Here is a 13851-nt window from a genome sequence, read left to right on the forward strand (position 1 = left end):
GAGCACAGGATCGCCGTGCTCCATGAAAGAGAGAAAACAGATACAAATAACAGCAGGTTTTAAGTTACCACTGTCCTTCCATTCAGAGAGAACCAAAGTTAAAACTTAGCACCTGTCCTTCCCGATTTTTTCCTATTTATACACACACCATTAACTGTTCGAGGCTAGATATTGCTTTTTGGAATCTGCTTGTCTCACTTCGTGAATTTGAATCGGTTATTTCTGCTGCACGTGACGTGTTGGGGTTTATGGAGCCGTGACCTTTGTGTGTCGCCCTCCCCCAGAACTTTCTGTCCTCTAAGGTGAAACTTCCCTGGCTCGCTCCCCTCCACCCTGAGTGCTTCTTCTAGGAGTCAAGAAGTGGGTTCAAGTGTGAATGAACCGTCTGTGGCAGGTGCCACTCGGGACCCCTTCTCCTTTTACTATCAGGACACTCTGCTTGGCACAACTCCATCGTCCAGGCTCCCTGGCAGTCGGAGGTGGCCTGCGAAGACTCTGCCAGGGTCCCCATCATTCCAGGGCCACCTGTCATCACACTCACAAGGTTTTATTATGTAGAGAAATCTTTCTCTGCACCCAGGTCTCTTCGGAGGCGGCAAAGGGAGCCGATGAAGGGAGCCACGTGTGCCCCGCACACCCAGCCCCGACTCCCCAGCCGGCTCCCCGTCTGGCCCCGGCACGGTCCGGGCCCCTGGTTGGGCTGCCCAGGTACAGGTAGGGTCCCGGGTGTGATATGTTCTCCCCACTTCCTTCTTTGGCTGGGGGTCAGGGCCAGCGGGAATGGGGATGAATTGCAGGGCTGGAAGGAACTAAGAGGGCCAGCACCGGCTTCCCTGCCAGAAGGCCCATGCCTGGGAGCAGGACGGGCGGTCCTACCTGCTTTCACTTTCTAGTCCATGTGTTTTTTTTATTTTTTTCTTTCTTTTCTTTTTGGTCTGTGTCTGTGACCAAAAGCAGCTTTGGATGCCTTTTGGAAGACTGAGGGGGTAAAAATAAGTGGAGGCTCCAGGCTTCCCGCGGAGAACGCCACGGCCTTCCGCCACACTCCCGCGGCTGCGTGGGTTGAGAACCTAGAGGAAGGCCCGGTGTGGTCCTGCACGCGCGGCCTGGCAGGGGCGCCCAGGGGCTGATCCGCAGTCCGGGGGGCAGCAGCAGAGCAGACCCGGGGAGGACGCCCTCCCAGCCACCTGTGGGCAGCAGCAGCTGTGAGCCGGCCGGCAGCTGGGCCGGTCCGAGGCCCCTCCACTTGGCCCCACGTGCTCCTCACTAAGGGGCAGGGGCAGGAATTAGGCCCAGGCGTGCCTGATCCGAAGCCCACCGACAACGCGTCTGCTGCTGGCCCCGCCGAGTCTGGTCGGTGGTGACACAGCTGAGTCCAGGAGCGTGTGACCCATGCATCTGCAACACCGGAACACAAGCACAGAGACTGCCTCTCACCCAGCAGTATTCACGTTTATTTCTAAATAGCCAGTGACATGGCTGTTCTCCAGCCGTTTCTGCATTCTTTACAGAGTGCAGGGAGATGAGGCCGGGGCTCGGGCGTGGCAGCTCCTGGGGTGCCCATCCCGGAGCCACCCGATCGGAAGCCCCCTCCAGAAGAGCAGCAAATCATCTCAGGAACCAGGACAAAGCAGCAGCCTGACCTTCCCAAAGGTCCTTAAAACAAAAAAGCAGTAATTTAAAAAATCCTTCATTTTCCCCAAGCAAATCACTCAGAAGAACACAACGAACAGACCGAGCGTGGTGGGGGCTGCGTCGGAGACAACGTTCCGGCCTGCGGGGAGCCACGAACCTCGGAGCTTGCAGTCAGCAAGGAGCCTTCCCCGGCCTGCGGCGGTTCCTGCCGGCAGGGCTGGGGCTTCCAGAAGAGCCTGCCCTGCAGCGCCCACAGCGCGTCCCCTGTGTGGCCACGCTGTCGCCCCGACGGCCAGGTTGGCGTGCGCTGGGTGGCCTGGCAGGCAGCTCCCCGTCTGGAAGGCCCGGTGTTGGGGGGCGGGTGAAGAAATGGGGTGAGCCAGTGGGATGGTGCGGCCCAGGGGGAACTGGCAGCTTCCTTCTTCTGTCAGGTGACCAGCGGCCGCGGGGGGTTCCTGACTGCAGCTCGGCTTGCGTGACAGACGGCAGGAACCGAGATGCAAGGCAAGGTGGCTCCTGCCTCTCCCTGGGGGTGTTTCTGTTTACACCAAACTGCCCGGGGCTTGGCAGACGGAGTTCGAGCTGTGGGCTGCGGCGTGGAGAACGCCTGAGGTGCTTCCCTACACGGCTCAGCCAGCAGGACAAACAGCCGAGTGCTGGAGAGAGTGGGGAGGACCACGGTGCCTCTTCCCTCTCTCCTTGCATTGAACGTCTGACTTGATGGCAGATCCTTGTGGCGGATTCCTCCCAGCTCGGAGACGCGCACCTCTGCCATCCAGGACTTGGCGGTGGAGGAGAAGCCAGCCACCACCCGGCGCCACCCTCACTCTCTGAACCAGGGCGAAGTGGGGTCCCGGCCGCGGCCACCCCGCTGAGGACTCTGCCAAGTGCACCGGCCCCTGTGGGAAGGCGGAACTGAGACCTCCCGGGGGCGAGTCTCGCTGACGGCGCCTCTGGCGTGGGTTTCAGGGACAGGATCCCCACTCGTCCATCTTTCCACATTTCACTGCACATAAAGGAATCCACAGGCAAACCAGAGCTCCCTAGGCTGACCTGGGGTACTCCGGGGTGGTCACCACTCTGGGCCAGGCCCTGCCCCTTGGCCCTTCCATCAGCCAGGGCCCGGCCCGCATTTCCACTGTGAAGAGAGGTAGCCGTCCTGGGTGCGGGAGGGTTTTGGTTCTGCCGTTGGACCGAGCGTCTGCGCACCCGACTATGGAGCTGAGCCGCCTCCTTCCGCCTGGCCCTGGCTCAGCCCAGCCTAAAACCTGATCTCTGGGGACCTAGGACAAGCCAGCTCCTTTCCCTGTAATGTCCCACACCACCAGCCTCAGGGAAGGGTTGTTCCCAGGGGTCTGCGACAGGGCTGCAGCGGGCGCCTTGGGTGTGTGGCTTGTCACCACATGGCTCCCCAAGACCAGCACGTCTTCCCAGTTCACGGATAAAGGGCCAGTTTCCCCACAGGCCCTCCCTCTGAAATGTGACCTTGTCTGTGCACTATAGCTCTCCCATGGCCTAGACCTAGACAGGATTTATTCCTGTCTAGGGAATATGTATATATATATATATATATTAATCTAATAGGCATTTATTGCCCCCAATAACAGAATCATTAGGTATGCTAAAGGTAGATAGCAGCAAATTTCTGATTCTCAGGCAAAGACACTTGAAAAAAATGCACCAGGAAAATACATTTCCACGGGCTCTGCCTGTGGCAAAAGTGAAGAAACAGACTGGAGGAACACAGGCTCCCTCTTCAGGAACCGGCTCCAGCCCGCCAAAGCCTCACTTCAGCAGGGGGCAGAAGAGGCTCATGGGAGAACGTGCCCCGCCCACTAAGCCAGGCCTTGGGGACCTTCCAACCTTGGGGACTCTTCTCTACCACAGCATCATTTTCAGGTCTCAGCTAAAAGTGGGAGGCCAGGCAGGACCTGGTGACAAGGGGGCAGTCTGAATTGAGAAGATCCTGTTTTCACTACTTTATCTGAATTCCTAGCCGCCCCCACCACATTTTCTGGTAAACTAATGAGTTTACAATGCAAGGAACACATTCTGAGATCAGACCCTGAACTTTAGAAGTGAAAGGTGAATTACTTATGGGTTAGGGAACACTCCAGTCTTGGATCCCTGCCTCCTCCTGCCAGATGAGGCCCCTCCTTTTGTGACTTATTCCCTTACTTTTCCAGTAGAAGTATGTAGGAAATGATGGAGACCAGAATTATGCACGGTATTACTCCTCCAGTGATGGTATCAGGTGCAGTAAAATATGCCTATTTGGCTTAAATTACGAGGTTAAAGTGAGAGGTTACAAAGTGAGTATACTTTAACCCTATCAAGTGCAGATTTTCTCTGCATGTATAAAAAGGAAACCACGTGCTTCCTGTCTGACTGGCCTCACACTTCCGGAAAGGGGTCTGGCCTGGTGGTTTCTGAAGTCAGTCCTTCCTGACAGCCAGGACCATGCTGCCTGAGGCAGAACAGCTGGAATCGTATGTGCTGCCACCCAGGGTCCATGCTGGCCCGCTGTGTCCCCCCAGAGAACCAAGGGCATGCACATGACAAATTACACCACCCCAGAGGTGTGCTGGGTCCCAAGACAGGGACCCTGAGCCACCCAGGGGAGTTGCCACTGGCCCAAAGATGGGCAAAGGCTTGCAGGGATGAGGTTTGTTTCGGGCAGGGGAGGACTGGAGGCAAAAGTCAGTAGTGATTCTGCCTGAACATGAGTCTAAGCTCCTCACCCTAGACAGCTGGGAGCCGGGACCCCAGGGACGGGGCAGGGTGTGTGCATGTGAGAGGGAGAGAGCACATACAGACACTCTGTGAGTGAGTTCTGGGCAGGGGTGGCTGGGGAGGAGCATGGAGCACTGTTGCTCTGGCCCCTGCCCTTGGGCCCTGGGAAGCTGGGACCCAGGCCAGTGAAGAACTGGGGCAGGGAAAGAGGAAGTGCTGATTAGCAGTAAAAGCGACAGTAGCCAAACAGTGGGCAGACCCCACGGTGCCCAGGAAATGGGGCCTCTGGATGGACAAGGTCCACCGAGCGAGGGAGGTGATTGCTAGGCTCTCATTCCTTTGTCAAAGTGCATGAATTTGAACTGAATTCAAAGACAGCAGATGCTGCGGGCACGAGCCCTGTAACTCTAGCTTCTTCCTCCAGGGGGCGCACTGACCCCACAGACTAGGCTCGCTCACCCCTCAAAACCCAAGGATGCAGCTTCCAAAGAGACTCACCACTGGGGCCAAGCGCCCCCTCGCTGAACCAGTGTAAACATTCACACTATTCCCAGAGGAGGGCAGCAGCTGCCCACCGCCCAGGGAGACGGCCTGCAAGGTGCCAGGCAGAGGTAAAGAAAAAGGTCACTAGGTTTTTCCTTCTCAGGGAGTGCAAGCAACATCACAAAGGGGAGCATGAGGTTTTCCAGATTTCCGAGCCCACCACTTAGGTCCGAACGGCTGCTGCTGAGACCACGGGAACCTTGATGACCAAAGGGAAATGGCGGCTGACTCCTTGTGCTGCTGGAACAGGCAGGCGGTCCTGTGATGCAGGGCCATGGCTGGGAATGGCAGAAGCCCCAGCTCCTGCAGCACCCCAGTCACGGCAGGCTCCACAGCAGGGCACGGCTCCTCTTCTCGGGTCCCTCAGTCCGGCAGAGGACTCTGCACCCTGGCCGCAGAAGCAGAAGGAAGATTTACCCGGACAGCTGGTCCCTCTGATCTGCGGGCTGAGAAGCAACACGAAGAGCAGGGGTCCTGCCCGCTGAGGCCCGGGGACGCGACCTACTTCGGAAGCAGACAGCTGGCTCCAAGGGCCAGGGACGTCCGGTTTCCGAAGGCCAGGGCCTTTGCTTCCCCCTGCTTCCATCTCCCCTGAGGGGGCTGCCCCACGTGAGCCCCTCCGGGGCCCTTGCTGAGCGTCTGTCGTGGGAGCCACGAGGAGGCCGGACGGGGCGCTGTGCTCCGTCACAGCAGCTCCTGCTCGTCGTCCTCGGAGCCGGAGGGGCCCTGGCGCACCTCCTCGTACCACTTGTTGGTGAGGGTTTTCATCTGGATGCGCCCATGGTGGAGGTCCTGGAGTGGGAGACACAACCAAGCCCTTGTCAGTGGGTCTGGGTCAGGTCAGGGCCGAGGGTGTGGGGAGCTGTGTACCCCGTGGGGGTGTGGGACAGACGGAAGGAAGGGCACGTGGCTACAGGCAATTTCCAAGACTTAACCAACAAACTCGAACTGGGATTTTTCTCGGTGGGGGTGGAGGTAACCGGAGGTGTCACTCAGAAACAGGAGTAGGAGGCAGGCTGGTGTGATGTTAAAAAACACGGCTTCTGGAATCAGACACCCTTGGGGGGTGCTCCCACCTCTGCTGCACCTTGGCTGCGTGACCTCCGGGGGTTACGGCACCTCTCTGGGCCTCAGTCTCCCCAGCTGTCTGGTGAGAGAGCAGCTGCGGCTATGACACAGGTCGCTTGGAGGATGAAACGAAGCAACAGGAACATTCCCATGCTGACAGCGACCATGACTGGTGGGGCGGGAACGTGGGCTCGGAAACAAAGTGGGGCAGGCCTGAGCCGGGCCCCTTGAGACTGTCATTCACTGTCACCCAGAGGCCAGCAGTCCCCAGAGGGCTGGAACAAGAGCCCTGAGCCGTGGGCCACTGCCTGAGGCCCCAGCATGTTTGCAATTTTCAGCTCAGAATCAGTAGCCGATCAATGTCCTGCGTCTATCATCCAGGAAAACGGAACCGCGTTAACAAGTCTATTATTAAACTAGCACTAAAAATGGCAAGGAAAAACAGCAGATGCTGAGTTCCACCGCATACCCAGCTGCCCGCCTGGGAAGGGGAAGGTCAAGCTGGGGGAGGTGGCCTGGCTGGCCCCCCGCCCGCCCTCTGTCGGGGACCCTTCGCCATGTGTCCCACCTCCTGAGTTAGCCGCCGCGTGAAGAAGGGGTTCAGGTACTTGGCGTCCAGCCACACGAAGCCTTTGAGGTCCTGCCGCCTGATGTAATGGGCTTCATACTCCTCCTCCGTGAGCTCGGACAAGTGCTCTGACTCAATGGTGTTGCCCTGTGCGGGGAGGAAGGCCGTGAGCTGGTCTCTTCCTGAGAGCCCCCACCCCACCCCGCCTACCCAGCAGCGCCTCGCTTCTGGCCACCAGTGTCTCCGACCCTAACTGTGCCTTCGGATCAGCGCGGGGAGTGTGTGGGCAGCAAAGCGTCTCCTGGGAGCCTGCAGGGAGGTGGGAAGGTTTATAAAAATGTGACGGATAGCCAGGAGTAAATGAGGAATAAATCAGAATTTATTTTAAGGGGGGGATTTTAATTCATTTTTATTTATTTTATTTTTTTTACTGGGGTTTGGTTTGTAAGCTTTCCAGGTGATCCTAATGGGCAGGCAGGACAGGAACTGCCCTTCTAGGTGATTTCACTCGCAGCCAGCGGAACAGGGAAGCTCCTTCTGTCATTTCTGCCGATAGCTGCGTGAGCTGCGGTTCCGCTCTGGGCAGGTGTTGGCCAGTCAGTGAGTATGTGTGTGTGAGTGTGTGTGCGCACGCGTGCAGAGGTGGGGGGCAATCCCGGGGGGCTGGAGAGGAGTGACAGCAACTACCCCAGAGTACGGCAGGACTGCAGGGGGAGGAGGTCTCTGTTCACCGGATCAACAGATCAACGCCAGCAGAGCTCCAGGCCCCAGGCCCAGGCCAGCCCCGTCCGCTGCAGGGATGACCAAAGGCCGGCAGGGTGTGAATGTAGCATCTGAAGTCACAGCCGAGTGGCCTCCACTGGGTGCCTGGGCAGTGGAGCAGATGCAGGTGCAGGATATGGGGGGGGCTTACAAATCCTCAAAATCCTGGTCCCCCTAGGTCCACCTGCAGAGTTGTGATTCAGCAAGTCTGGGATGGGGCCCCAGAATTCGCCTTTCTAACAAGTTCCCGGGGAAGCTGCTGATCCAGGGACCTGCACCTCGAGAGCGCTGATGGAGAGCATGGGGGTGAAGAGCACAGACTATGGAGTCCTGACCGCTCTGTGCCCCGGCGCTCTTATCTGCAAACTGGGGAGGAGCAGAGAGCACCTGCTTCCTGTGGGTTCTCAGGGCAACCTGAGACGGTGTGAGGAGTGCACAGCCACCGCACCTGTGCCACAGAGAACATTCCCGAACATTCCCTAAGCAGCAGCTGCTCTTCCTCTGGGCATACATCCTGGTTCCGCAGGAGCCGGGCTCCAGCAAGCGTGGCTGTGGGGCTGGGGGGGGCAGCAGTACCTGGCACCCAGCATCCTGCTCAAAACACAAATTCTCTCCAGCCACAGCTTAGACCTGGGGAGACCCAGGAGCCCTCCACCAATTCTGACAGCCTCTGCAATGTCCGAGAACCTATACTGGGTCTTTTGTTAGAAAGGGACCAGGAAGTTAGGGGATGGGGGTGGCCAGGGACAGGCTTCTGAGAGTGAGAGGGTCGTGCTGAACCAGCCCCGACTGTGACCACCTGCCTGTGATCACCCTGTGACCCCCCAAGGGCTTCCTCCCAGCCAGGCCTTGGAGGAGACATGGGCCAGGCCACAAAGAGATCTGAGGCCAGGATCTGGCCAGTCCTGAGCACCCCAGTGGGAGAGTGGGCTGTGTCCTTGTCTCTGCTGGTTGAGAGTTTCTTTGCTTTCCTTGACTGAACAAAATTACTGATGACCTCAAATAAGGGAACTAGAAAAAGAGGCATTTCTAGAACTGGGGGTAGGTGGGTGGGGGCAGCGCAGGAAGGTGGCCTCACAGGCCAAGGACGGCCTCTGCTCCTGTCAGAGAGCCTGGCTCAGCACAGGGGGCCTAAGGGTCCACACAGGGCGAGGAGGGCTGATGCCAGGGACAGGCAGCCAGCAGGGAGGGGCAAGGAGGTGGCCAGGGATCTGGGAGCCTCCGGCTCACCGCAGTGGGGCCCCGGACACCTCCCTTGTCTGTCCTCCAGGAAGCCCCCTCTCTCACGGCCCTCAGGGGCCGGCAAGCACTTTCCCCTCCCCAGGCCCCCAGCAGGAGGCTTTCAGTAGACGCTGTGGGGGAGGAGGAGGACTGACTTTCAAACCTTCCACGGGGTGGTGCTGGGAGAGCCTGATGTGGCTCCACGCCCCCACTCCACGGCCTCCGTGGCTTCACCGGGCCCGACGCTGGCGGACAACCCACAAAGGGCCTCAGAACTCCAGTTCAACCTCCTTTTGAGCGTGTGCAGGTGCCGAGAGCCTGTGATCGTGTCTCGTTGCCCCACCTCCGAGCTGCGGCGGAGCCCGAGCCCGTCCCCTCCCCGCTCACCATCTTCTCTGTCTTGCTGAGGTTCACGTCCTTCTTGCTCCGGCGGCGCGCCTTGGCGTCCTCGATGTCCATGAGGCGGATGAGAGGCATGGTGCTGCCGCCCAGCAGCAGGATGGTGAAGAGCACCAGGACGATGGTGGTGGTGCCGATGAGCTGCCGCTTCTCCATGGGCTCCAGGTCCAGGTGCAGGCTCAGGGCGTAGGGGATGGCGCCCCGCAGGCCTGGGGACAGGAAAGCGGGTGAGAGGAGCCGCCTCACCGACTGGGCGCTGGGGACCTGGGCACAGCCCTGGTTCACACCCATCGAATGTTCTAACGCACCCGACTGCGGAGGACGACCGCCTCCTGTGAGGCTCTGGGCTTGAGAGAAGCGGGCTGCAGAGAAGTGGGGGCTGACCTCATCCCACTTCCACTTCATGAGGTGGCCGAGTGGGTCAAACGAGGTGACTCATCCAGGCCCTGAAGCACCAGGTGTGCGTGCGTGCCCGCGTGAGGATCTGTCCTGCCAACGCTCACGTTCTAGAAATCTGACAGCTAGTGCAGACTGAGCCGTCCCTGTGTGTGCGCCAGGCCCTGTGTGAAGGGCTCTGCATGCACAGTCTCGCTGGAACTTCGCAGGAGGGCTGGGAAACAGGCCCTGTGACTCTCCACCACAGGCAGATGAGGACGCGAGACTGAGGGGAGGACGCGTCCTCCCAGGGCCTCACAGCCTTGCAGGAACAGCAACCAAGGCCCCTTTGCTTCTGAAGATGTGGCTCTCCCGCAGCTCCTGGCTGCACCGGTAGGCTCAGGGCTGCTCTGCTGCGGGCCAGAGGCTGCCGGGAGCTGCATCCTTACCTCCTGTGGTGCTGCCCTGCGAGGTGGCTGGCTGGGCTGAGGGGCTGCCCTGGGCTGGGAAGAGCACCCTCTGGAGAATGTGCTGGCTTGCCCGATGCCCCCCAGAGGGTAACAGGTGGGGAGACCACAGACAAGGGCTTGTGCCATGGTGAGCGCCCGAAGAAGGGGAGAATGGGGCAGGGGACACCGTGAAGGGTCTGACAGACACAGAGGCTGGAGCCTCACAGGACGATGGGGGTCTGACCGCAGCAGCAGTGCGGACCTGAGACACGGGCACAGAAAGGGGACAGGATTAAGAGAGACATGGAGAGTGGAAGCAACAGGCCACAGGGGTGAGCCGGAGGTGGGAGGGCCCGGGAAGGGAGGGGCACAGACAATGGTGGGGTGTCCCAGGAGGCTGTGCTACACGGCGCTCTGGGAGCAGGCTCTGGAGTCTGGCTCCTGGGGTCACCCCACCGCACCCTCCTTTCCCCCAGGCCTCAACTCTACCTCTCCACCTGTCACACAGGACTAGAAGCGGGGCCTGCCAGGTTGGTGGCCTGAGGACAAAATGCTGGGTACAGGACAGGTATACACAGAGCAAACGTGGAGTGAGCCAGACCTCTGTCATAACACACATCACTGTTTCCCGTGGAAGACGGACGCTGGCAAAGAAGAGGTTGGGCAGGAAGGTAAATTCAGTCCCAAGACAATGAGCTCTCACGGCATCGAAGGAGGACTTAAGCATGAGTCAAGATCTAAGAGCAAAGAGCTCTGGGGTGTGGGAACTTGATGGATGCTGGGGCCACCGGGATGGGTGAGCTTGTGAGACCACAAGAGCAGAAGCAGGTCTGGGGCTACATCCTGAGGATGCCAGTGTTTTAGGGGCTGGTGAAGGTTGTAAGGGGAACCTGAGAAGGAGGACCACCAGGAGCATGGCCTGGAAGCCCAGGGAAGAGGGTCCCCAGGCAGAAAGCAGATCAGTGGGAAGAAGGAGCTCACAGTTGTGGAGGTGGGCTGGACGAGGGCTGCCCTGTGCCCACCAGGTCTTGGCAGCAGAAGTTTGCTTGGTGACCTGGGGAAGGCCAAGTTCAGGCCCATGAACAGGAGGTGAGGAAGTGGAGAAAACAGAGGAGGACAGCCCACTTAAGGAGGTCTGGCTGCAAAGGGAGACGGGAAGCAGCTGGGGGGCTGTGCGGAAGGGATGTTGGTTGAAGTCGCTGGTTTCTTCCTGGGAAAGAGAAGAATCTCCAAGAGTTTCAACGATGATGTCTCAGTAAAGACAGAGGTTGAGGATCCAGGAAAGAAAGGGTGGAAATCTGTGGAGAGAGGGCTCGGGATGGCCTGGGAGGAACAGCTGGGACCAACCTCCCTCACTGTTTAAAACAGTGCCGCCATTCCCCACAGAGGTCTCTCATCATGCCTGCCTCCCCCAAACAGCTCACACAACCATGTAAAGGATCCAATACATCTCTTAGATTTTGAGACTTCTAAGACCTTGGATCAAATACTTTAGAAAAAAAATGTTTTTCTCGTTGGCAAGAAAGACTGAGGAAAAAGTTTCTCTCACTAAACATACATACATACCTCACACACATATACATATGTATATATTTTAAACAAGGCCTCTTGAAAGAGGAGAGAAATCTGCAAGAAATGTATAGATATGCTGTTGGATCGAAAACAGCTTATAAAGCATGTTGCTCTACCCCGACCCACACGGAATATTTTAATTATAATATTTAAATAAGAAAGTACAAAGAACGGGATGTATTGCTCAAAAATAAATTTAAAGATGCCTAAGGATCCAGTCTGTTAGGAGCCAAAGATGAAATCATTCCCTTCCTCTAGAAAGTAGAGGAATTTTCACAGAAACTGAAAATGTTCCAATCAACTCTCAGAACTCTGACTGGATGAAAAGAAATAGCCAAATCTAGCCTGTAGTGTGAAACTGTTTGAACTTGAACCTTTTCTCTTTGGAGCCCCTCACTGCTTGCAGGCAGGTGAGAGCTGTCCCCGGTGCGTGCTGGCTTGGGCTGCCTGTCGAGAGGAGTAGGAGCAGGACAGTAAATGCTGGCTCTGCCTCCTGTCGTCACGGGAACCCAAGCAAATCCGTTGCCCTTGAACCTGAGCCTCCACACGTGCCGAACAGACGAGCACTACCCACTCGCCTTGCAGCACAGAGCCTGTGAGGGGCACCGTCTGTGTGGGACTCACCCGGCGCTGGGGACTGGCATGATTCCTGCCTTACGCGGCACGCCCGCTTTCGGAGGCCCCAGCGGAGAGCCACTCGTGCTCTCCACACCGTGCAGGCCTTTATAAGCGATCTTCCGTCTACTGCTCATTCAATATTGGACTCACCGCTAAACCACATGATGAACATCATCTTCGGGGTGATTTTATGATCACGGAAGAAATTCAGGAGGTAGGAAAGAGGGAAAATGTTCACGGCTCTGCCAAACAGCACAAGCACCTGCGAAGATCCACAAACGAAGCTGTAGACAGAAATCGCTGGGCCTCCAAGTGAAGCTTGTTGAAGCTAACACAGACCTTGTGACACGCCCATAATAAATGCAGCCTTCCCCTTGGCCATAAAAGACATGAATGGCAGCGCTAGGCAGAGACCCAGCTGGGGCGTGTTGCTAGAGATGCTAGTTTCTCTGAGTCTGGGAGAAGATCGCACTTTGTATGTTATGTTTCCGCAGCCAGGAAGAGAGGACTACAAGGTATCAAAGCCAGCTTTAAGCTATGACAGGAGAACAAAACCGAATGCCAAGGGGCCAGACTGAAGCATCCAGGGATTAATTTAAGGGCACTCTCACTTTTCCAAAGGTGCTTCACCGTGGGACAGGCCTACACTAATCATTCCCAATGGGCTGGCTCTGGAGGGACAGACAAGGTTTTCCTGCCTCTCCCATGGGTGCCCCCAACCTCCTCAGGGAAAGGAGGGGTGACTGAGAAGGGCTTACACATAATGCTGCTCGTGAATGCTAGTCCCAAAGCAAAAGGAATGCGTAGGTAGGTTCTAAAAGGTCACATGCGCCCTATCTGGCAAGTGCTTGCCAAGGCTTTTGGTTCCTAACCATCCCCAAAGTTGGTCTTAAAAAATATAGCCTTACATAAGGTTTAGATCTTATCTAACTGGATACCCAGAAATACTTATTAACTTACTTTTTTCATCTTGGTTATTACCATAACTAACTTAGTAATACGTAGACTATATACACATGTACATTCGGCAGGCTCTAAGTTTATTCTTTTAGGAAGCATGAATTGAGTGTGCTTTGGCCTCTATGCCTTGGACAGTCAAGTTAACAATGGCTCCCAATCATCTAACATTTGTATGTCAGACAATGTGCCAGGCATTTTATATGCATTATATCTTGTTAAATTTAGATCCCTGCAATGCTTTTATTAGTGGGAGCCATGCCCCAAACCCGGTTCCGCCCCCAAAGCCTGTGCCCTTGACCACTGAGCAAGTCTCAGGTAACCCATCAGAACAGCAAGGGCTATCTCCGGGAAAGGCAGGACCAGACTGCCTGTGCACTCGGGGGAGACCAAGCTCCCTCTCCGGAGCACCTTCTCATCTTCCTCTTGCTCGCAGCTCATGGTGGAGGGAGGACCTCCTCGCTTCACCCACTGAAATCCAATCTTTCATTCCCACACCTGTGTTTCAGGTGTGACCACACTAAAGACTATTATACTTTCTGTAATTGACTTTTGCTGTTCTCTTTGCCCTGAAACCTGAGTTTGGAGGACAGATAACAGGGACAAAAGCAACGAGCTCTTGCTGACTGAGAGGTGGAAGCACCCACACTACCAGGAGAAACATCATTTCCCTTAGGGCTCTTTAGCTTCTCTGTGCCTCAGTTTCCCCACACGCCAAACAGGCAGGCCTCACTGGTTTGCACATGGCAGGTGATAGTGTTATAAAAAGGTCTGCGTCTCAACAGCTGGGTTCTGTTAAGTGGCACTGGTAATAAGAGTTAACTGTACATGAATCATGATAACTGAGCACAGTAAGGCGTGTGTCTCACCTGTCTTAAGTTAACAGTGGATCTAAAAGGACAATAGAGATCAAATTAGGGACTACAGTATGGATCAGTAGGCGGGCTTATG

At 56.7% G+C, this 13851-nt stretch overlaps 1 protein-coding gene across 10 annotated transcripts in view; it reads right to left on the reverse strand.

Annotated features, from left to right (window-relative positions):
* Positions 1-1433: 1433 nt before the first annotated feature.
* Positions 1434-13851, reverse strand: part of SLC9A8 (solute carrier family 9 member A8) — a 67710-nt gene continuing 55292 nt past the window's right edge. For 6 of the 10 annotated variants that reach the window (XM_004746220.3, XM_013053190.2, XM_013053191.2 and 3 more), the window contains 4 exons: positions 12094-12205; positions 8918-9138; positions 6548-6694; positions 1434-5703 (listed from right to left, as the gene is read on the reverse strand). In XM_004746220.3, coding sequence (XP_004746277.1) covers positions 5596-5703; positions 6548-6694; positions 8918-9138; positions 12094-12205 — 588 coding nt within the window. In that variant the 3' untranslated portion in view covers positions 1434-5595. The remainder of the gene's footprint in view (positions 5704-6547; positions 6695-8917; positions 9139-12093; positions 12206-13851) is intronic. The other 4 variants (XM_013053193.2, XM_045082098.1, XR_001178497.2 and 1 more) reach the window with 3 other exon arrangements.

This window comes from Mustela putorius, unplaced genomic scaffold (assembly GCF_011764305.1).
Source record: "Mustela putorius furo isolate JIRA1106 unplaced genomic scaffold, ASM1176430v1.1 tig00000592_pilon_pilon_pilon, whole genome shotgun sequence".
Lineage (NCBI taxonomy): Eukaryota > Metazoa > Chordata > Mammalia > Carnivora > Mustelidae > Mustela > Mustela putorius.